At 45.8% G+C, this 21,732-nt stretch overlaps 1 protein-coding gene across 3 annotated transcripts in view; it reads right to left on the bottom strand.

Moving 5' to 3' along the window:
- SLC22A23 (solute carrier family 22 member 23) overlaps positions 1-16,506 on the bottom strand; it is a 94,760-nt gene extending 78,254 nt beyond the window's left edge. Inside the window, exons 1-2 of one of the 3 annotated variants that reach the window (XM_072328383.1) lie at positions 15,034-16,503; positions 872-975 (exon numbers count right to left, since the gene is read on the bottom strand). In XM_072328383.1, the coding sequence (XP_072184484.1) occupies positions 872-975; positions 15,034-15,534 (605 nt within the window). In that variant the 5' untranslated portion in view covers positions 15,535-16,503. Of the gene's footprint in view, positions 1-871; positions 976-15,033 lie in introns of all 3 variants that reach the window. The other 2 variants (XM_072328384.1, XM_072328385.1) reach the window with 2 other exon arrangements.
- Between the last annotated feature and the right edge of the window lie 5,226 nt (positions 16,507-21,732).

The following is a 21,732-nucleotide window of genomic DNA, read 5'->3' on the forward strand; positions in this document are numbered from 1 at the left end:
TTAGAATTTCCTTAATAAGCAACTCCCTCCTTTCCTGGCTTAGCAAACAGTGAAAGAGTTAACCCGGGGCCAACTAAAGCTCTGACACTGCAATTGTGCTGGAAGCCACTGAAATGACTGGGGCGGCATCACAGCTATTGTTTCAGATTCAGCAAGTTTCCTTTTAAATCACTTGAATCAGGCCTTCAATTTTCTTCCCCTTCTCCTGCGCTACCAGACCCTCTTTTTACATAAAAACTGAACTCTGAACAACTGGGGAACCTCATTATATTTTCAGTACTGTAATTTAAGGAACTGCACTTTGTGTGCTCAAATCTAATACCCCAATATCAACAGCACCTAAGGCTGAGATTCTTTAACACTAATTCAGAACGTTTGCTTAACAACAGCTTTAAAAATAGAACAATTGAAAGGTTTGCAACAAACAGGCTTCTACCACTCTTAAAAGTCACTGTGTAAACACGGGGTTGACATTACACAACTCTCTTGTATACAATCAAATCAATGCTGCTTTCAGCTTCTTATCTCCTAGTTCAGTAAAAGAAAAAAGAAAACCCTAAAGCAAAGGCTTCACTTACATGATTAGCAAATACATACTTCTGCACTAGCTCTACAGCTGTAATAAACTGTGCCAGCAGGAAATAACTAAGTCAACTATCAAATAGCTTATTTTCTTGTTATTTACCTTGGAGCACATTACTCAGTTCAAGCAATTAACACACAGTTTTAAACTGTTCATCACATTCTTTTCCAAACCTGAAAATCATTAAGCAAAGGTTCTTTATGAATATGAAGTAGATAAAAATCTAAGCAATATTTAATATTGACATTTAATTAATTGATATACTGCATTAAAAGATATTGCACTTACCAGTCAGCTATACATCCTGTTATCAAATGGCCGAAGATTAATCCTACAAGTAGGGAGAATTTTGCAATGTGGACTTTCCAGGCAGAATCACAAACAAGATCCCACTAGAAGACAGATAAACAAAAATAAGATATGAACTTCTCATATGCTTTTAAACATACTAACATTGAAATAGACTGTTTTTTAAGCTTCATTCCTAGCATGAGTGCATGGAAACTTATGGTGAAACAACAGGGGAGAGCTTTCCTTCTCAAATCGAGCCCCAAATCCCATGAAATTCACATAAAGATTAATCTGAGTGAGTTTGATCAGGCCCATATTTACAAAAGGGGAGCACCCAACACTGAAATCTCTACCTCCTCAGGCCACTTTTGTTTAGACACTGTGGGGCACAACTGACACTACTGATGCAAATAGGGTGCATTACCATAATGTCCCCAAACACTTACTGCTAGACAACCTAGGACAATGTTCTGCTATTGACTTATATGGTATCACTGGGATACAGCATGAAAAGCAACTTCTTTGCCACAAGATCCCAGTGGCTTCTGGCTTTAGGCTCCCATAGGCAAAACGTTAAGATGTTTCTGTTTTCAGAAAAGCATGCTTAGATATGGAAGGTGACAGGGATTAATTATATGTCCTGTCAAATCAGCTCCTTGTTTTGAGCCAGAGAGCCTTAGCCTCCATCACAGCTCACAAAACAAACTTTCATGCCAGAGCTATCTCTAATACCAAAGCCACCCTTTTCATCCAAAAGAAGAGAAAATGGACCATTCCGTGAAGCCCATTATTAGGGCACTCGATGGGAATAATGAAGGTCTCTAGCAAGGCTTCCCTAACCTTCAAGATGTTCTCCCTCTTAGGCTCAAACTAAGCCTCAGGAGAGTCAGGCTGCATTCCTGGCTTTAGCCCAACATCCTCATTGCTCTCAGACAGGCAACTTAGTCTCTCTTGTATGTAAAGTGCAGATAGCTCTATTCTGTCCTTGAATAAATGTAGGAAGGCATGTTTGCTCGTGGTTTGTAAAGTGTTCAAATATTGATGGTAACAGGAGCCATACACATTTAATAAAAAATAAGTACAGCCAACTTTGAAGGATCAGATACACCAGAATTAAAACTACAGAATAAACAGCTGCTTGTGTATAATGTAATTGTAGTGGCAGTCGCAAAAATATTAACTGAAATTTAGCGGTCAATCATGCAAAATAAAAAAGATGAATTTATTCTCAAAAGTCTGATGCAACTTCAAAAGAAGCGCCTTCCCTCAAAAGAGCTCAATTAGGTGCAGTGCAGAGTTAGGCATTTTCATGACATACAGCTCTGACTCATCCATTTGGTTCATTCAACATCACAGAAGATTATCCTCCCCAGAACGTACCATCTCACCAAGAACCGTAGCGTTTTGTGGCTGAAAGAAACACGCCAGCTTTCTGCAAACACTTGGGCTCAGGAGTTCGTTTTCATTAAATGTATTTTTGAGTTTGCCACTGTACTGGCTTGTCTGATTCTCTACACCATTCTGCAAGCTGCATATTGAAGGCACATAAAGGAACCAGAAGCAAGTAGTATGGTTATTTTTCCCCCCACCAAATAGCTATTGGCTATCTACAGGAAGCAGCTCAGCAAGGCAGTGAGAACTGCTCTTCTCAGCTCTTGACGTTTTCTAAGTATTTTAGTAGGAATTACATTTCCTCCACTTCATATCTGCACAACTATAGAATCAGCTTTTAGTTTGCAACAAAGATACCTGAGCAGGCAAGCTGCAAACAAAACCACGTTTAGGAGGTACCTCTGAGTTCCAGACAAACTTCCAGAAGCCTCTGGGCTTATTTCCACAATCCAGAAGGTCTTAAGAGTGAGAAACCTCTTGAGCATAGATTATAAATTAAAGGCATTAAAAATAGCCAAATTTATACACAAGTACTTCTAATATTCATAAGTTGCTCATTTTTATTTTATTACTGTCAGATGAGCAGTAACACCATGAAAAGAACACGAGGTCCATTTACCTACAGGGCCTACCACTGCCAGCCACAATGGCTAGCCATCACAAGAGCCCAGACAGGGAACGTACCATGCCAGGCCAGGTGGAAGTGAAGGTTCATGGCTAGAGGAGACCAAGCCTCACAAAGGGCTGTTGTGAAATTCCATGCTGGGACAACATGTCAGACACTAAATTGTCCACTTTAGCACATAGAGCAGAAACTTAAAACCAGAAGAAAGGTTAAACTCTCAGCAAGTCCTTCAGCAATGCCGAGTGCACTTTCTGATAAGCTATCTGGGAACCATGTGTCTGTTTGCTCTCAAGGCTCTTGCCCAACTTCTCAGCCACCGTGAAAGCAAAAACATCTATTTCCGTGCCAATCCTGCATTTGGCCACTTGCTGCCTTCTGAAGGCTTTCTCTGCAGCCCAGTATGGCTCAACTGAGAACATTTCCACATCCATGAGAGCAGCACAACGGGGCACAAGCACATGCAACCCTGAAAGCCTGCCTATGCAGTACGGCCTACTACAAGCACCAGTGGTTTTGTCCGGTAAATAGGATACTCAGATCTGTTTCACTAAGAAATTGCAAGTTCCCACATCATTGCACACTGGGAGAGGCAGCTCAGATGGCACTCCAAGTAAACATGCACCAGAAGACCAGAAGACCGTTTTGGCCAGAGACTAGACACTAATCTCCTATCACCTCTGACAAAAGAGAGACTAACTTGTTTCAAGCAGGAAGACCAGTAAATCCTGCAGCTGCTCTGGCAGAAGCCCATGGTCTCCCTCCCATTTGGTAGTTACCAGCCTGCAGCCTGAAGGAAGGACGCTAGTAAACTCACAGTGAACCCTGGGTTTTCTCCATCTTCCATCCAGCCTCATAGTGCAAAGGATCTGATAGAGAGATTGTGCTGAAGCAACAGGCTATGCTTTAAAATATATATATAAATAAATAATAAAAATCAAACCCAGAGCTACATAAAGCATGGCAAGGGGTCCTAAAATAAATAAATAAATGGGGAAAAAAAGCCATTTCTGTAACAGTAGAGCAATGTAGAGAATTTCACCTGAGCAGATATGTAATACATTTGCAAGTGTTTTTTACACGCTGACAGCGCTTTTTGTCAAAGCCTAAGGAGTCACACCTTCAGCATCTTCATGTTTAACTGATCTCAGTGAGTCACCACCCATGCTGAGTGTAACTGTGCTTCAAAAGCCAGAAGTCAAGCCGGAGGACTGTTAGAAACATGCTTCAGAATACGCTCAGCAAACATTAGTGTACCTTGAATGTAACCATCCCATATCTTCCTTACATAAGATGGAAGTCTGAAAAGGATTCATACAGCAAGCCAAGATTTGTAGTGAAATTAAGGCAATAGTTTTATGTGAAACGCAAATGTAAAATCCATTCCTTGTCTGTTTCATTAGTCCCTGTAGAAGAGGTGCTACCCTGGGATCCTCAGCCTCTAAATGTTATGCATGCCACAGCCAGCTGGGGCGGCCCAAAGACCCCTCTTAGGGAGAAGCCCCACACTGCTATGTTGCACAGTAGTTAGGAAACAAGAATCAATTACATGCCACCAACACCCATTCCTGATTCATCACTTTATTACCAGAGCTTGGTGGTTTTCCCTATGTCATTCTAGAACCCATCTCCATTCCTATGCAAGCACCTTGTGTAGTGAGAGTTTACGATGCCTCTGCATTCTGTCAGTATTTTTCCCCAAAAACATGAACCACAAAATTAGTTAAAAAACAAACAAACAAACCCACGCCAAATATAACAAGCTAAATAAAAAAAAAAAAAAAAAAAAAAAAAAAAAAAGAATTAAAGTGATGATTTTCATATCCTATGCATAACAAAAATCAAAACCATCTGCAGGCCCTTATTGTTGGAGGAAAAGCTCCAAGTCAGCAGGCCAAAGTACAACCAGAAAAAAAACAGCAAATATACCCCCCCTCCAAAAAAAAACCAAACAGATATAAACCCCAACACAACCAAAGAAGTAGGACAGTCAGTCCTTCTACTGTACTACGCATATCACTAATGCCTTCTCCCAGTAACTCAATTGCTCACAGTGACAGCCGCTGTAGAGGACAGTGACAAGAAGTCCCTACAGGCTACTACAGGACAAAGCTCCTCTCTTTGCTGTCTCAGCCTCGAGCCAGAAGTAACAACGTGTCTGTGTTTTAATGTTAAAGTTTGAGAAAAGGTACAAGATCCTGAAAACACCACAATGCTCAGCTCTACAGAAAGTAACCCTGCAGCTGTAACACTGAAGAGGCTGCAGGAAAAGCCACCCAGAGACATATACCACCCTGTCTGCAGCACAGAGTTGGGGTGGTTTTACTGACAGACATCCTTGAACAAAAAGCCCATCAGAACAACAACAAATCAAGACAAAAAAAAATACAACAGGGGAAGCCCCATCATATTTCCAGCCTCACCTTCCTGCCAGCAGTGGCAACAAAAGAGCATTTAATCTTTTTAATCTTCAAGGCTCGGGGCAGCAATGCCACTCCGTTGAGCACACAGCTGGGCAAAACACTCCCCAGTCTCAAATATACTTGAAGCATCAGTAAATTGTTTTCAGGAACACCTGGCATTTTTGATCACCAATACAGCCACCTGTAAGTAAGTATAATGTCACATTCCAAAACAGTCACTTGCAGTTTTAAATATAAACCAAATAATCCTGAAAGGCTTCAAAATAAGGGACAAAAATAAATTCAAATTTCTTTGGCCAGCTACATTCAGCAACAGTCTTCCAAAACATGTCTTTCCCATTGATGGGAGGAAATCCCTGCAAAAGCCCTATTTTCTTACCAGGTACAACCTACTTACTTGGAAAATGAGAGTCAAGGCAACAACAAAAAAGTAAGAACAGCAAGAAGAAAGCCAGCAAAGTGCTACTGAAAGCTTTTTTTTTGTATGTTTTCTTTCAAGAGCTACTCAAAGAAATATGCACCTCCTATGCTGGAATGCCTGAACCCGGAACACCTGACTTTCAAGCTGTTTCCTTTCTGCATGACACCAGACTTCCAAACACCACATATATTTAACTTCTTTCAACTTCGTCCTGAATGGATGCTTTTGTTAAACAGAAATGCTTCTACTAAAATCACTACTAAGAAAGCACCCGCTGGTATTCCGATGGGTTCATAACTGCCCAAGTTTGCAAGAACTTCTACTCAGGCAGCAAGAAATATATTGTTGTTAGCATTGTATCAAGTAGTATCAAGTGTTTGGGTGTAGATACTTTTGACAGTTGCCACAAAGCCAAGGGTTTGGGGGGACAGGAAAGGAGAGAGAAAGAGGAGTGGATGCATGAGCCTGAGGACATGTGTTCAGCAGGCTTCCCAGAAAGATATAATTAGACCACACAGTGTTGCATGAAAGCAGTTTCATGTACCTATGAAAACATTCCTTCAAAGCAGTACACAACTGTGGATCTCAAAAGCTTACCTAACAGTTTCTGAAGTTTAACAAAGCCGGAGTTGCTGAAATACATCCTTGGGATAGGCACGATTTCACTGTGATATTTCCACACTAATTTTTTTTTATTTTTTTTTATTTTTTATTTTTTTTAAAGTCTGGTATTTCAGCCTTACAAATAAGGCACGAGGGCTGGGTGCCACGCTACCATACATCTCTATGCAAACACTGATACCTAAAACAGTGCTCCCACCTGCTTTGTAAACTTCAGCTCTATCACAAAGAGGCAAACATAAGGCACAGGGTACATTAAGACACTCTCAGCCACTGCCCTATATAATACCTCAGGCTAAACAGGTTGGCCCCACTAGTCCCTGTGACACGATGCTGATGGCTGTGCTCCCCCAGCGTAACTCTGTGCCCCAACTCTATGCCTGCCAGCTGAGCTTCCCCACTCACATCTGTAAGCACAGCATTGTATTCAATGCCTTTTTATCATGGCTCACCCGGGATGGTCTTCTCCCCACAGTGGTGACATGGCTCCAGCAGCAGTGTGATCAAAAAAAAAACAAGTCACAAACTTCAAATACACAAGACCATAGAAACTAACTTTGTCACCCAGTCACTATGTTAACACAGAAAAGGTTTCTATTATAAATTCTATTGCTCTGCACCAAATTACTCCTTAGTTCATGCAACAGGTGAAGATGAGCCTCCAAGCTATCCAAAAACCACAACATCAGCAGAGTCCAACAGGGACAAGATGCAGTCTGAAACACCACAAACTAGGCAGCTTTCTTCCTATCTACAGTTTCACATTTTAAACAGGAGCAATTAGTTCTTCTGTTTCCAGCCTTGGTCCCATCTCAGATCTGTTTATTTTCCCCACTGGGACAGGGAAGAAGGAAGTTTGCTAGGTAAATAATCATCACTAATACACCAACAATTAAAATATGATTTGTTAATCATATGACAGTCTTGTGAATACTCAACATGGTTAAATCAGTTTTAGTAGCATCCACATACCACCCACTTCTCTATCACTTCTTTCATTTTCACTAGCAGTTCCCTTCATCCTGAGACATTCTCATCTTCTCCAGACTTCACCCTATTAAGATTAGTTAACTAACTTGTTTTCCAGCTGTTATAATTTGCTTCCCCTTTTGCCAACTCCACAGTATCATCTAACATCAAAGCACTGGGAGATATTAAGACTTCTTAAGTCTTGCAGCTTTCATGGACACTACATTCACATGTAGGATACTTTCACCTCCCTTCTACATCTCTGTGCTGCATCTTTTCTACGTACGTTGTGACATCACAGGGAAACCACTGTCACAGATCTGACTGACTTCAAACCTATGCTTTACTTTAATACCCACAGATGTTTGCCACCCTCCAGATGCATGAAAAGACTGGAGCAATGACGCCTCTCACTAGAACTGACTGAGACATGCAAAGATCTTTTCTACAGTGCCCTAATGGCACACCTCAGTTTTCAGCTAACCACACTTATTCCGGAAAGCCACATTCTGGTGGGGCTGGCTTCACCATCCAGATAAATAAAAAACCAAACAAGTTGTCATGTTGGTATCTTGAACAGGTCTCACTGTAAATAGAAGTCATACGTAAAGAACCCACAACGTTTTAGTTAAATATTAACATTCACTATCATTTGATTATCAAAACCAAGTTAACGCTTTCAAGGCCAGTATTTTTCAGGACAATACATATTGGTAACAAACCACACAAGCCTTCTTAAGCACTGCTTAATGTCAAGCATGGAACAAAACTCCTGAACGGGAACAAGGAAAGGAGATAAGAAAAGGAAAGCCATTCCTCAGGAGAAACACTTCCTCAACATTGCTGCACATAAAAAGAACAGACACCTTAATTTTGACATGCAGTTATCGCTGCCATGACCCTGCCCTCTCACCACTGTAACTCAGGTAAGAAAGACCTATCCTCAATGATATTTGTAGATTGGACACTGTGACACCACAGACATCCTCACAGACTTCGGCCCACAGGCCAATAGGAGACTGGGCAGCACCAGGGTACTGCACAGGAATGCAAAGACAGCACTTGAGCCAAAATGAATTCCTCTAGACCCATCCCACTGGGGATGAACCACCTGGTTCAGGAAACTGAACCACCTACCTGGTACTCTGAAACAGTGCACAAGAGCAGCCATAGACTACAGAATCACAGAATTGTAGGGGTTGGAAGGGACCTCTAGAGATCATCGAATCCAACCCCCCTGCCAAAGCAGGCTCCCTACACCACGTCACACAGGTAGGCGTCCAGGTGGGTCTTGAATATCTCCAGAGAAGGAGACTCCACCACCTCCCTGGGCAGCCTGTTCCAGTGCTCTGTCACCCTCACTGTAAAGAAGTTCTTGCACACATTCATGCGGAACTTCCTACGCTGAAGTTTCAGCCCATTTCCCCTAGTCCTGTCCCCACGCACTACTGAAAACAGACCAGCCTTGCCACTATGGCTCCCACACTTCAGGTATTTATAAACCTGGATCAAGTCTCCTCTCAGCCTTCTTTTCTCAAGGCTAAACAGACCCAGTTCCCTAAGTCTCTCCTCGTAGGGGAGATGCTCCAGGCCCTTCACCATCTTTGTGGCCCTCCGCTGGACTCTTTCCAAGAGATCCCTGTCTTTTTTGTACTGGGGAGCCCAGAACTGGACGCAGTATTCCAGATGAGGCCTCACCAGGGCAGAGTAGAGGGGGACCAGGGCAGAGTAGAGGGGGACACCATGCTGCCAAGCTACATGCTGCTGGAGAAGGTGAATCCAGCATACAAGCAGCATTCCTTATTCTCCTGACCCTGCTCCTTGTGTTCCTAAATACATGCACCAAGAACAAGTATCAGAAAGTATTTATCCAGTGTTTTGTTCTTGGCGTTGCAGTGGGACAGCCCATATCCAGGGCTTTTCTCTCAGCTGCAAATTAAATACAGAATAGAAAGCCTAAAAAAAACCCTCTATACCATGTACTGAACTTTCCTCCCAAGGAGAAGATGAGAAATTTAAAAAAAGAACTTTTCTTCTTTTAATCTATAGTTGCTAATGGATAACCGTGAGGCAGCCAGCTACGCTGCAGGAGCACAAGGGTAGGAAGGAGTAGGGTACACCAGGTAGTGCAGAGGGGAACATGGGTGGAAACTAGAGGGCTAATGGGGAAAACAGAACCAGAGCAACAGGAAAGTTGAAATCTCCTTTGGCACCTTCCAAATTTAGCAGCTCTCTAGAATTTATCTGGAAAGCTTTAGTTTAAGCCAACAGTTTTTAAGGAAAACCACAAATCTCATGCTATTCCAGATGTTACTTCATTGAAAGTGGACACCTTCACAACTAGCTGGCTTGTAAACCTCATCTCAGTGTTACCATGACAAACAGCACAACTAGCTCCAGAATAAATGCTTTTCCTCAACACCAGTTCATCCTCCTTGACAATTTCTTTAAGAAAACAGAGAGGGTATCTTTTACAATCACACACTTGCGGCCAGAGTAAGCAGAAAGACAACTGCTAAAGCACATTAGAAATGAAACCGCCTGAACAGTTGGGAAATACACACTGAAGCTCACAACTCCTGCCGCAACAGGTGCAGAGCTGGTATGTGTAGACTCAATGACTGAGATACAGGATCTACCAGGGAGTAGAAACAAAACCAAACAAAACTCCAACCTTTTCAAACCCAAATCCCAAACAAACAACAACAAAAACCCACAGTGGTTTTGCACACTCACAGAAAATGAGGAATAGGAAAGGTCCAAAATCAGTCTGTGAAAGCTGAGAATGATGTGAAGATGTTGTAACATGGAGATACCTTCCCAAATGGTTATAGTTTGCGCTGTTTGTAGAAGCAAAAATTCACAGTAGGTTGAAAACAGATTCCAGTATCCAAGACACTATCTTCAAGCTGATAATAAACATTAACTCTGTACACATTCCCTCTAGCACAGAAAACCCGCACCAAAAAGCAAACAAAGCCTATATGAGTCCTGGTGGCATTACAGATCCTAAAGTAGTTGTTGTTTCCTACACCAATTGCTTAGAAGTACTTTGGTGTGCACATAACACCCTCTCAAAAGTAAATAAAACCATGTAAGCTCACTAGGCACATATTTGTCATCTAGTGAGATCACAGTTGGTTATCGCATACATCAGCATATGATAACACATTGTTTGCAGGCAGACACAGCCAGCTCTGCACAGCTCCAACACTGGGAAACACAGGTACTGCAACCGGAACAGCCACATGTCACACTCTGCTCAGCCAGAACACACACACATTCATGCCTTGTTTTAGGATGGTATTCATTAGCACCCTGATAATGGAAAAGCCTCATTACCATGCTGTGTGTCCCTTTGCCCCCTTCAATCCATATAAGGCCAGCAAGAGCAAAGGCAGGGCACTAGTTTTGATCTTATCGCTTCTGGCCCACCTACTGTGTGGGATACCATGACTTGAGGATTTAATAGATTTGGGAATAAAGAGAAGCTACTCAGCCAGGAGCCCAGGACCATGTCCAGACAGCTTTCGAGTATGTTCAAGGATGAGACTCCACAGGCACTGTGCCAGAGCTTGGTCACTCCTCCTTTGGGAAGAACCTTGCCAGAGATCCCTTTGAATTAATAACAGTTCTAAAAGTGCACTTGAAATGCACACCTGTTTCCTATTCCAAGAACTACCAACCCATGAGCAGTGCCAAATGTATCACTGTTATCCCATTCAGGTTACTTGCAGTTACCTGTGAGACATCACCACAGCCCAGGGCATGAGTCACCACGCAGAGCCATTTCACCTCATTAACTCAGCAAAAAAACTTAAGAGGGAAAAAGAAAACGATTATTTAAAATAAAATACAAGAGGAAAAACACTGCCAGATAAAGCGACACAAAACAACAGAAGACCAGACCAGAAAAATGCCATAACTGCAAGAAAGAGAAGGGAATAAAACCTGGCAGGGCACAGACATGCCCTCGCAGAGGCAAAGAGCATCATATCACTGCCTGAACTAACCCAAGTCCCCGCCAAGACAGCGCTGCCCCATGCTCATAGCTGGGCCACACAGGGGATCCCCTGAATTACGCTCCCTTCTTTTAGGGAAGACAATCTGCTTGAGGCCCAATCAAACTGGAATGAGAAGGATCAAACCAGCAGCAAGTAGGTAAAATCATGGCACGTTCCTTGTGAAAGAAGATGATTCAACCCAAATCAAGTGGGAAGCAAAGAGCCAAGAGGAACAGCACTGCAGCAAAACAAAGCATCTGGAACAGAAAAGCAGCCACAACAAGAATTCCCATGTGACCAGACACAAAATACCATTACATAATTGTTCTAGATGATTAAAAAGCAGCCTCCAACTAACCACTTTGCCCTACGCTGCTGATCTGGAACGCCACAAGTGTGCATGGAGTGATGCTGCCATCCACTGCAATTTAATCAAGCCTCAGTCATTGCCCATTGCCAGCTCTTGGTGTTCATTATACAGATTAGCATTCAGAACTACACCACACCACCACATAACAACACTCAACACAGCAGACTGGTCATCCTGGTAAGAAAGGGAAAAGCAACAGCCATCAGCCCCATAACTACACACTGCCATGAAAACTTCACCCCAGGAGTACAGCTGGCTTTGCAGACTGATAGAAGATGCAGCCACTGAAGAGAGTGACAAGAAGACTGGAAAAGTCCCTGTTAGGTGAACACACCTAACACACTGCACAGCTACATACATTTAACTGTAATGACGTTGCTTGTTACATCAATGTTAATAATTTATCGGAATGGCCACTCTGCAAACAGCCAAAGTGAGACTCAGGTTTCTCCTCTTCAAAAAAAAAAAAGAAGGAAATATTTCTCAGCATCCACCCTTCGGACAGCAGTGAGACACAGCCCGCTAAACATGATTCACTTGCCAGCTCTTGGCCTGAAGGACAGTTCAGGATACATATATCACAAGTGATACGGGCACCGCTCTGCTTGTGGTGATGTGACAGTGGTGATGACGTGACAAAGAACAGATGAAAATGCTTCCAAGAAGCATTTAACGTTAAGAAGCCTCACAAGTGAATACTCCTAGAGAGATATTCTCCTAGGGATATTTACACACGAAATAGCTCAAGACCAAGATTTATGCACCAAGGCAGGACATGAGCTCAGATCCATGATTTAATATGGCCACTGGAATTCCTGTGGTTAAATTATGCACCTGACCCCTTCGCTATATGCATCTCAACAGCATTAAATAACGAGCAGCACGTCCTTTATTACCGCTCCCAGTTCTAATGACTGGCAGCACTATAAAAAGCAGCGCTCCCAGTGACTCATTGGAGGAGGGCAGGGTGATGGCAGCACTAGGTGAGGCAGTGCTGGCCTTTAAGGAGCACGAGGCCACCTCCAGCCCCAGCAGCCTCCTGGGTCAGAACAGGGAGAAGCCAGACAACAAGTAGGGCTGGATCACAACTCCATGAGCCCTGCGCCTGGTGGAGGATGGGTCATCAGAGAGAACAGGGGCAGAGACACAACAACTGGATAGAGGTTCCATGAGAGGAAAGGATGTGGAGATGGTGGAACTTAAAGTTATAGAATCATCAAGGTTGGAAATGACCACTAAGATCACCTACCATCAACCCATCACCATTATGCACAGCAACTCAGATCCCTCAGTGCCATATCCACATGGTTCTTGAACACCTCCAGGGACAGTGACTTCAGCAACTCCTCGGGCAGACTGATCCAGTGCATTACCTCAACAACAAAGTGGCTTAGTGGCCAAACAAAAGTGCACTTTTTATTGATATACCTTTGGCTCTGTTTACAATATTTCCATATAACCCCTGGCTATTACACAGATGACTGTACATTCGACTAAGATTTAATAAAACTCTACTTAGAAAGATGAGAACATCGCCTAATCCTTTACAGATACAAAAGTATTGTTGAGAGGAGTTAAGGGAGATCTCAATACCTTGGGATGGGAACACCTCAGTCCCTCAGCAAAGCCCCTTTGCACCAAGGCCAGTGGGATGCACACAGGGAGAGCCAGCAGCGATGAGGAATGCTCCTGCACCACAGGAGTGCCTGGCAGTTTATGGGAGGCAGACCATTCAGCCATACGCTGACGTTCTGTTTGGGTTTTCCCTCTTTCTTTACTGTGATGAAAACAAGACAGCACACCCACCCAGAAAGCCCCAAAGAGAACAAAAACACGAGCTAGGGAGGAATCCTGACCCCATAAAAACAACCTAATTATAATTATAAGGGATTAGAAATGGAAGAGAAAAAGCTGCCAAGTTTTTGGAAGCAAACACACAACAAGAACTCCACACTGAAAAAAAAAACCCAGAGTCTCAAAAGATGATTATTATTCTTCCTAGTAGAAAACAAGACAGCAGGGACCACAGCTGTTTATTTATCCATTAAAATTGATCTGCCCTTTGCCGCAAGTTCTTCCAAAGAACACTTTATTATTATTATTATGAAAGCGTGCAAGATAGCAAACTAACTCTCCCTCGACCTTCTGAGGCCAACGTGATGATGACCTTCACAAGATCTCCAACATTCTGAGGGAAAAAAAAAGATTTGCTACAGTTCGCACTAGAAGGAAATATTTCAAGATCGCTTCTTCACACTCCAGGATCGGTGTGAAGCCCAAAAACATATGAAACGTTCCATCTCCAGTTATAAACAGAAGGAAATCTGCTTCTCTTAAATGTCAGATTTCATTATGCTCTCTTACGCCACAAGCCAACCAAGTCCACCATGTGCCTGCGCTCCTTCTCGTGGAAGGCGTGCAGCAGGCTTGTTTAAATCCATTCTGGATTCAAGTTTGTGAAGGATTTGCTGTGCTTGTTTTCCCAGTGTTGCACACGCTTTCGAGGGACATGAAGAGAAACTGTGACGATTTCTGATGATTAATACCGGTGCCTGCTGGCAGAGCAAAGCGCGAGCACACCGACCACCCAGCCACTGCTGCATTGCTTTCTCCCAACCAGATAAGCGCAGCTAATCCCTAACACGCTCCTAGGCAGGAAGCAATTTTGCTGAGTTCAGGGTTTTGAGCCAAAGGGGAACCACTTTCCTGGTGTAACAGTTTAATTCTGCACTTCCAAGAGCTACAGATAACACAGCGCTTTCAGGAGCTCTGTTAACACCACCAGGCCCACGGCAGAGCCTTCACGCAGCCAAAGCACAAGCAAAACCTGAGAAGGTGAAGAGATGAAGCCTCTATTTGCAAATTCAGCCTCCTTTATCAGAAATTTTCCACTTTAGCCATTGCATCAGGGAGCAGAAAACAGAGCTTTCTACCTCGGAAGAGGTACACAACTTGCACGAGACATTTCCTCTTTTACTACTCAGTTGAAAACCTTATTGAGGGAGTGGCTGCAGAACAAGTGGAATTCAGCAGAACTTTGTCCATTACCCTGTATCATCAGTTTCCCCACACACCAGCCCAGCTCTCAGTTCTGATGGCACACAGAACTGAGGGCCACATTGCCTGAGCCCTGTCCCAGCCCTCCCATGCGCACCTGTCTGGGACAGTCCCGCATCCTGGGACAGCCAGACATGTCTGCTCATGAACAGTGCCGAGAATGCCATCTCAAGACATGAGACGACAACAAACCCATGCAGCAACGGGGACAAGAAAATGAGAAAGGGGGGACTGGTTCCAGGCGAGTGTGAACCCGGGGACCCAACAGCCCTTCGCTCACCTTGCTGACGACGTTCTGGACGAGGCCGGCCCGGATGCGGTAGTGCCACTCGTGGCAATCGCACTCGCTGGCGTTCCCCGCAACGGGGGTGGGCAGAGCAGTCGGGGGAAAGATGCTGCCGTTGCCGCTGCGGTTGCCGTGGCCGGGGGCCACGCTCCAGTTGCCCTGCCCGTCGGCCTGCCGACACCAGAAGTCCGGCTGGTCCAGCAGGAAGGAGTCCGAGAACTTGCTGAAGCCGATGAAGAGGGCCGGCACCCAGGTGAGCAGCACCAGGGTGCGCTGGTACCCGCCGCCCAGTCCCCCGAGGAAGGGCAGCACCGAGCCGTCGTAGTCGAGTAGCAGAGGGCTGCAGGCGGCGGCGGGCGGCGGCACCGCCTGGATCTCGGCGGCCCCGGCGGGGGGCGACCCCGGCGGGGGAGCGGCGGCGCCCGGCACGGAGCCGTTCTCCTCGGGCAGCGGCCGGCCCCCGCCGCCCGCCTCACGGCGCCGCTCTATCGCCATGCGGCCGCCCGGGGGGCCTTACATAGGGGGGGGCACGGCGGCAGCCCTGGCGCCCGGCGGCTGCCGGCGAGGCGGAGGGCAGCTTTTCCTCCTCCTTCCTCTTCTGCCGTCCGCGCACGCACACCTTGCGGCGGAACGGGGCGAGGGGAGGGGGCGGCGGCGGCGAGCCCCTCGCCCTGCGGGCGCGGAGGGCTGCGGCTGGCGGCGGGCCCCCCTCGCCGTGCCCGTGCGTCAGGCTGCACTCATCCCCGCGCTCCCTTCCCCCTCCGAGCGGCACCGCCGAAAATAAAGAAAAGGATCCAGCCAGAGCCGAGCATGCGAAGGGCCACGGGAGAGGGAAAGGGGAAAGAAAAAAAGGGGGGGAAATAAAAAAAAAAAAAGAAGAAAGCACACAAAAAATCCCGCAGCCCAATCACCCTGCGAACCAAACCCGGCAACAGCGAACCAAGCAAAACCGGTGCAGCAAGGCTCTGCGAACACGCCTCCTCTCCCGGTTTTGGTGAGGAGGAGGAGGAGGGAGGAGAAGAAAGGCGAAGGAAGGAGGGGAAGAAAACAGCAGCTCCCGATGCGGCTGCCCGGCTTTCAGCTAAAGGGCCCCCCCCGGCCGCGGCAGCAGAGGCGGCGGCAGCCCCCAGCACCCCCCCGCGGGCCCCTGGCCGCCTCCCGTCCCGCACATCTGGCTCCGCAGCAGCAGCGGGCGGCCCCGCCGGCCTCTTTCGCGGCCCGGGCTGCGGGAGCGCCGCCGCCCGCCTCTCTCCTTCCCTCGGCTACTCGCCCAGCAGCCCCGCGCCGAGCCCGGCCGTCCGGCCCTCCGCCTCCCGGCAGCCCCCACCTGCCGGCCCGGCCCTCCGCTCCGCCCCCGCCGCGCCGGGCAGCCGCACCTGCTCCCGCCGCGCCGCTGGCCCGGCTCCCCGCAGAGACCCGCCGCACCGCCCCGCTGAAAGGAGAGGACTGGGAGCGGCGGGCCCGCGGTGCTGCGCGGATCAATTATTTACGCGGTGTGCCTTTACTAATGCAGTGCGGCTGCGGTTGGCTGCGCTGCAGGAGGAGGAGCGGCTGAGGGGGGTCGGGGCTGCGGGGCGAGGGGGCACTTCGGGGAGTAGAAGCGGGGCGAAGGGAGGGACTGCGTCTCTTCGCATCGGTGCGAGCTTAAACTGATCGTGTGGACGCCTCCCGTAAATTGTAACATAGGCATTTCGGATTGGTGAAGGTTACTTTTGTGTTTGGCTAAACCCACTTGGGCACGTAAGTGCCTCGGTGTGTGCATTATTGAGCTATGCAGTTGTTTCTATGGAAGAAGAGAAGCAGAGATAGCAGATCGATAGGTGCTCGTACACAGGAACATGGTTAGCGAGCAGAAAATATGTGAGTGCATTAGTAGAGGATTGGCATCTTCACTGAATGTAAATGGAAGGGCGGATTGGTGGTGGACAACCATATTTATCCGATCTGCTCTCTGCAAGCGAGTTATGGAGCATCATTAACTCCTCGGATCTCGTTCCCCTCAGCTTCCTTCTTACAAAGGGCACCATGAGGCCTGTGCTCTACCAGTGGCTCTGGATCCTGTCTGCATGGCTTCCCTCAGCACTGCTCGGCAGGACGCCAGTCCTTGTGGCCTCCCCCATCGGGCAGCCCCTCACCCTGCTCCTCACACATTTCACCCTCCTATCTGGTTGCTCCATACCCTACTGAGCAGCTCCTTCCCAGGAAGCTCACACCCATCTCCTCACAGTGTTATCGCACCCTCTCACATCCCTGCTGCCTCATGGCCCCCTGTTGCCCTCATGTAGCTGTAGATCTCAGCCTGCTGGCCCCCATGGCCACAGCGCTGCCTCCTGTCACTTCCAGTCATGTTAATATAGATTAATTCCCATTTCATCCTGGTCACTCCCCAGTTAGTGCTGCCTGTGGAGGCTGCTAATGAAACAGACCTCTTTGGAAATGCACCTGTAATATATTCAATTGCCAGGAAGCGACCAAGTAACTGCTGGCATCTAGAGTTCTGTGCCCTCTACCTGACATAAACTGAACTTTTTCATTTATGAACAAGAACCTAACTGAGGTCACTCCATTCTCCCACCACAAGGTCCGTTTTGCTGCTGCCAAAGGCAATTTGATCAGCTTGACCATCTTGGCTGTTTGCAATGGATTTGCCTGTTTGTGCTGGGAAGAAAATGGCTGCCTGCTCTCTGTGTTTTTAGAGCATCCTTCCACAGATAGGCCCCACTCATGCTTTTCCATCAGCACATTCCTCACTTGCCCTTCCCAAGCTCCCAGGGATGGACATTAATGTTTCCAGCCTTGTCAGAGCCACTCCTTTCAGCACCCTCACCCGTAGCCAGGCCAGCGTGTTGATTTGAACACTTCTAACTTGCTTGAATGCTTTTGTACTTTCTTCTTTCCTTTTCCTTTGTCACTGCTGTGTGTAATGGCAATCACCTAATCACAAGCGAACTCTCTTAGCAAAGCCTGGTGCACAGAAGGCATTAGGCACTCTGAGCCTTCCCAGCATCAGTCAATAGCTTTGTCTCTGATGACTAATTCACTTTCTTTTGACTTCCTCTCCCCGCTGCCGTACTTACTGAATGATTTCTTGTTACTTGTGATGCTCTCACTAGTTGAGTTTTGTTTTCTCCATCAGCTTTTTGCAGTTGAGTGCAAGTTGAGTGCACTGAGCCTCCTTGCATGCTCCTGCTATCCAGTGCTTCTGTACTTAACCCACAGGAACCTTACCTGATTTCTCCACGCTTTTGCCATTGTGAGTTTGTGATTTACCCCAGTCGGTTGCTCACTACTCTTCCTGGATTTCTTCTGCAATAGGACTGGCCTAGCAGTTCCCCGATACCACCAGATCTCATTTCCTACAAAGGGCAAGGCCTACAGCTGGCAAGAATAAACAGAAATGACCTTTGGGAACAGAGGTCAAACACAGCTTTGAGAAATCTGACTAAAAGCAAGGAACAGAAAACTCTGCAAGAAATAGGAGGGAAAAAAATCATCCAAGGGATGGAACGCCACCCCAGCAAGAACAGGTTAAAAGAGCTGGAACTGTTCAGCCTGGAGAAAAGAAGGCTCCATGGAGACCTAATAGTGGCCTTCCAGTATCTAAAGTGGGATCTATAAGAAAGAGTGGTCAGTTTCTTTAGTAGGATCTGTTGAGATAGGAGAAGGGGAAATGGTTTCAAACTTAAAGATGGCAGATTTAGATTGGACATAAGGAAGGAGGTGTGGGTTTTTTTGTTTGTTTCTTTGGTTTTCTTTGTTGTTCTTGACGTTTTTTTAATAATAAGGGTGGTGAGGCACTGGAAAAGGTTGCCCAGAGAGGTGGCCAATGCCCCATCCCTGGAGATACATAAGGTCAGGCTGATGGGGCTCTGAGCAACCTGATCTCACTGTAGGTGTCCCTGTTCTTTGCAGGCGAGTTGGACTCTTAAGGATCCTTTCCAACTCAAACTGTTCTGTGATTCTATGAAAAGAAAAGGTTCAGAGAGAGGGACAGGAGTGATGTGAATGAGTAGATCTGTAGAAACGGTTCTATAGGCACAAATCCTGTAGGGTGATGAAAAGCATATAACGAGAGGTGACAATATACCTTCATGCAAAATGCCTCTTCTGGGCTGCTCATGTCTCCTAAGATAACGTTTGGAGCAGAAAATTTCCAAGGTGTACATTGCTGGGAATCACATGATTTATGTAGCAGAAGTTTTCCTATCCTTGAAATAGGGATCCTCAAGAGACTGTTTCTGGGCACAGGAGGGTTGAGGACAAAAGAACAAAAAAAAAAGGAAAAAAAAAGGAAAGAAAATACATTTCTAGTAGCTAAGATGTGTTTTGGATGAAAAAGTAGTACTGAAGTAGTGTTTCACTGAAAATATCTTTCGAATAACAGAAAGGTCATTACATGTTCTGGTGCAAATTGATTTTGATTTGAGAAACAAAAACAGTTTGAAAGGAATATTCCAACTGCATGGTGGAGTTTACACACAAGTAAATGTTGAGGGGAAGATTACAGAAGCAAGCCTTTCACTACTGTGCAGGGCTTCTTAACCAGTGCCTCACTGACCTCTGACAAAAGGTGGAGTATCTTTGGGGTGACTCTCTGTTAGAAGGCAAAAATACCATTGAAAAGATAGGCTGTGCTCAAGAATGATTCAGTGTCTTTCAGCATATTTTTTCCACTGTCGTTGGATTATATTAAGGAAGTTGCATGCTGTTAACCTGTGTTCTCAGCAGTTTGGGGAGGAGGAGCAGGAAAGGTGGCTTTGGTCTCTTCTGCTGTTCAGAACTGAAAGGAACGTTTTGATCCCTGCCACAGTGTGGAGGACTCTCAGCACTGGGGCAGCACTGGAAACCAGTGAGCGTCACCCTGGGCAGAGCAAGCCTCTGGTCACATAATTGGCATCCTGTCTGTCAGCACCCAGCCACAGCTTGCAGGATTTAGAGTCAGGACTCCAAATATCATCTTGCTTACAGAGAAGGAAAAGAAACCAAGTTTCCTTAGCCTTGAAATTAGCATTTCCAGATTCTTGGAAGGCCAGCCATGGCACTATGAAGAGCACCTGGCACCAATTCCTGTTTTATGTAGAATTTGCAACAGCCTTATTTGGTATAATAACAACCATGGCTATATTTTACTGTTTTATGGGATGTATGCTCGGTTGCCTTTTTTATCTAAAAGAATCTTGTACTGGAGGGGTGAAGTTATGACAATGCAAAAAATCAAAGCTACTTGGTACAAAGACTGATTAATAAAATAGCCTAATAGAATACAGACTATTTGTATAATGAAGAAAACCACAAAGAGTTCATAGGATCATGGGATAATTCCGGTTGGAAAGGACCAGAAGGATCATATTCCAGCTATGGGATCAGGATGCACAGGGTGTTATCCAGGTGCTACAGGGAATTTTTTAGTTCATGACAGCATGGTATATTGTGAGAACTGGGTGAGGGACAAGGAAGAGAGACAATTAAAATGGTAAAAATGGCTACACTGTATGGGGTGGTAAAAATGGCTGCATTGTATGGGGAACGGGAAGAAAGGCCTGTGCTCATTTCAGCACACTCCCCGCTAATCCTGGGATTAAACTAAAGACACTCAACTTTTGCCATTCTTCTGATGTCAGCAAATATCAGTGAAACTCACTGGCAAAATGTGCCATCCCTCCCTGTTGCAGATTCAAGCAGAAGATGGCAACCTATTACTTGTACCATTCACACTGCTGGCAGAGGTCTGTACCGCCATGCAGGGTGGTGTGCAGCGAGGGCAAGCTTCCCATCCTCTGTCCACCAGGGATGTTTATTATCCTAAACCCAGAGAAAATATAACCTGTACTGTAGCTATTGGAAAAGATAATGAATGTTGCAAAGCCAGGCAATCTGGCGTTGGTAAATGCTGCAACTAAGATTCCTTGGGTGATGTTAATTTGTGCCCCAAATCTTGTGCATGTGCATTCCAATGCAACCATTAATTATGCGTGCATTGTGATGCAATCAGTAATTACACCATCATATACAATGTTTTTCACGGGACTCCTACCATTTTCAGAAGGAAAAAAGGGGGGAGGGGGAGGAGGGAGGAGGGGAAAGATGGCCACTTAAGAAGCCCAGACTCTCAGCAGGATTTAGGCTCTTAAAATACCTTTGAGAATCTGGGTCTTAATGAGGAGCGATTCAATATTTTGTTTTCTCTTTGTTCAGTATGGAGCCGCATGACTTATTTAATGCACTATCTTCAAACTCTGCTCTCAAGAACTAATGATTAATGTCCTCATGGGCTTTTTTATAGTTCTCCCCTATGAAGTATACAAGTGTTTCACAAATATTAATGCATTTATTTTTATGGCGTCTCCATAAAATAAAGATTTATTGCCTTTCTCTTTATTGGGAAACCCAGAGGCAGATAGGTTAAGGTGAAAACTATGAAGTTTTGGGTGCCTAACTTGCGGCTCCTAGCAGTTTAGCATTCTTGAGCACGGTGCAGCATTTTGTATTTTCTTAGCACAGCTCCTCTTGGCAACCGTGAACATGCAGTGCTTTTGTACATCAGAGTCCGGAGTCTCAAGGCATGCACTCATAAAAGGAGACAAAAGCAACTGGAATAACATCAGATGGGGCTCGGAGGAAGAGGCAGAAGCCTGACATCACTCCTGGGCAAAATGTTGGAGCTGCTGAGGCAGCACTTGATTAATAAAGAAT

Source organism: Excalfactoria chinensis, chromosome 2 (assembly GCF_039878825.1).
Source record: "Excalfactoria chinensis isolate bCotChi1 chromosome 2, bCotChi1.hap2, whole genome shotgun sequence".
In the NCBI taxonomy this organism is placed as follows: domain Eukaryota; kingdom Metazoa; phylum Chordata; class Aves; order Galliformes; family Phasianidae; genus Excalfactoria; species Excalfactoria chinensis.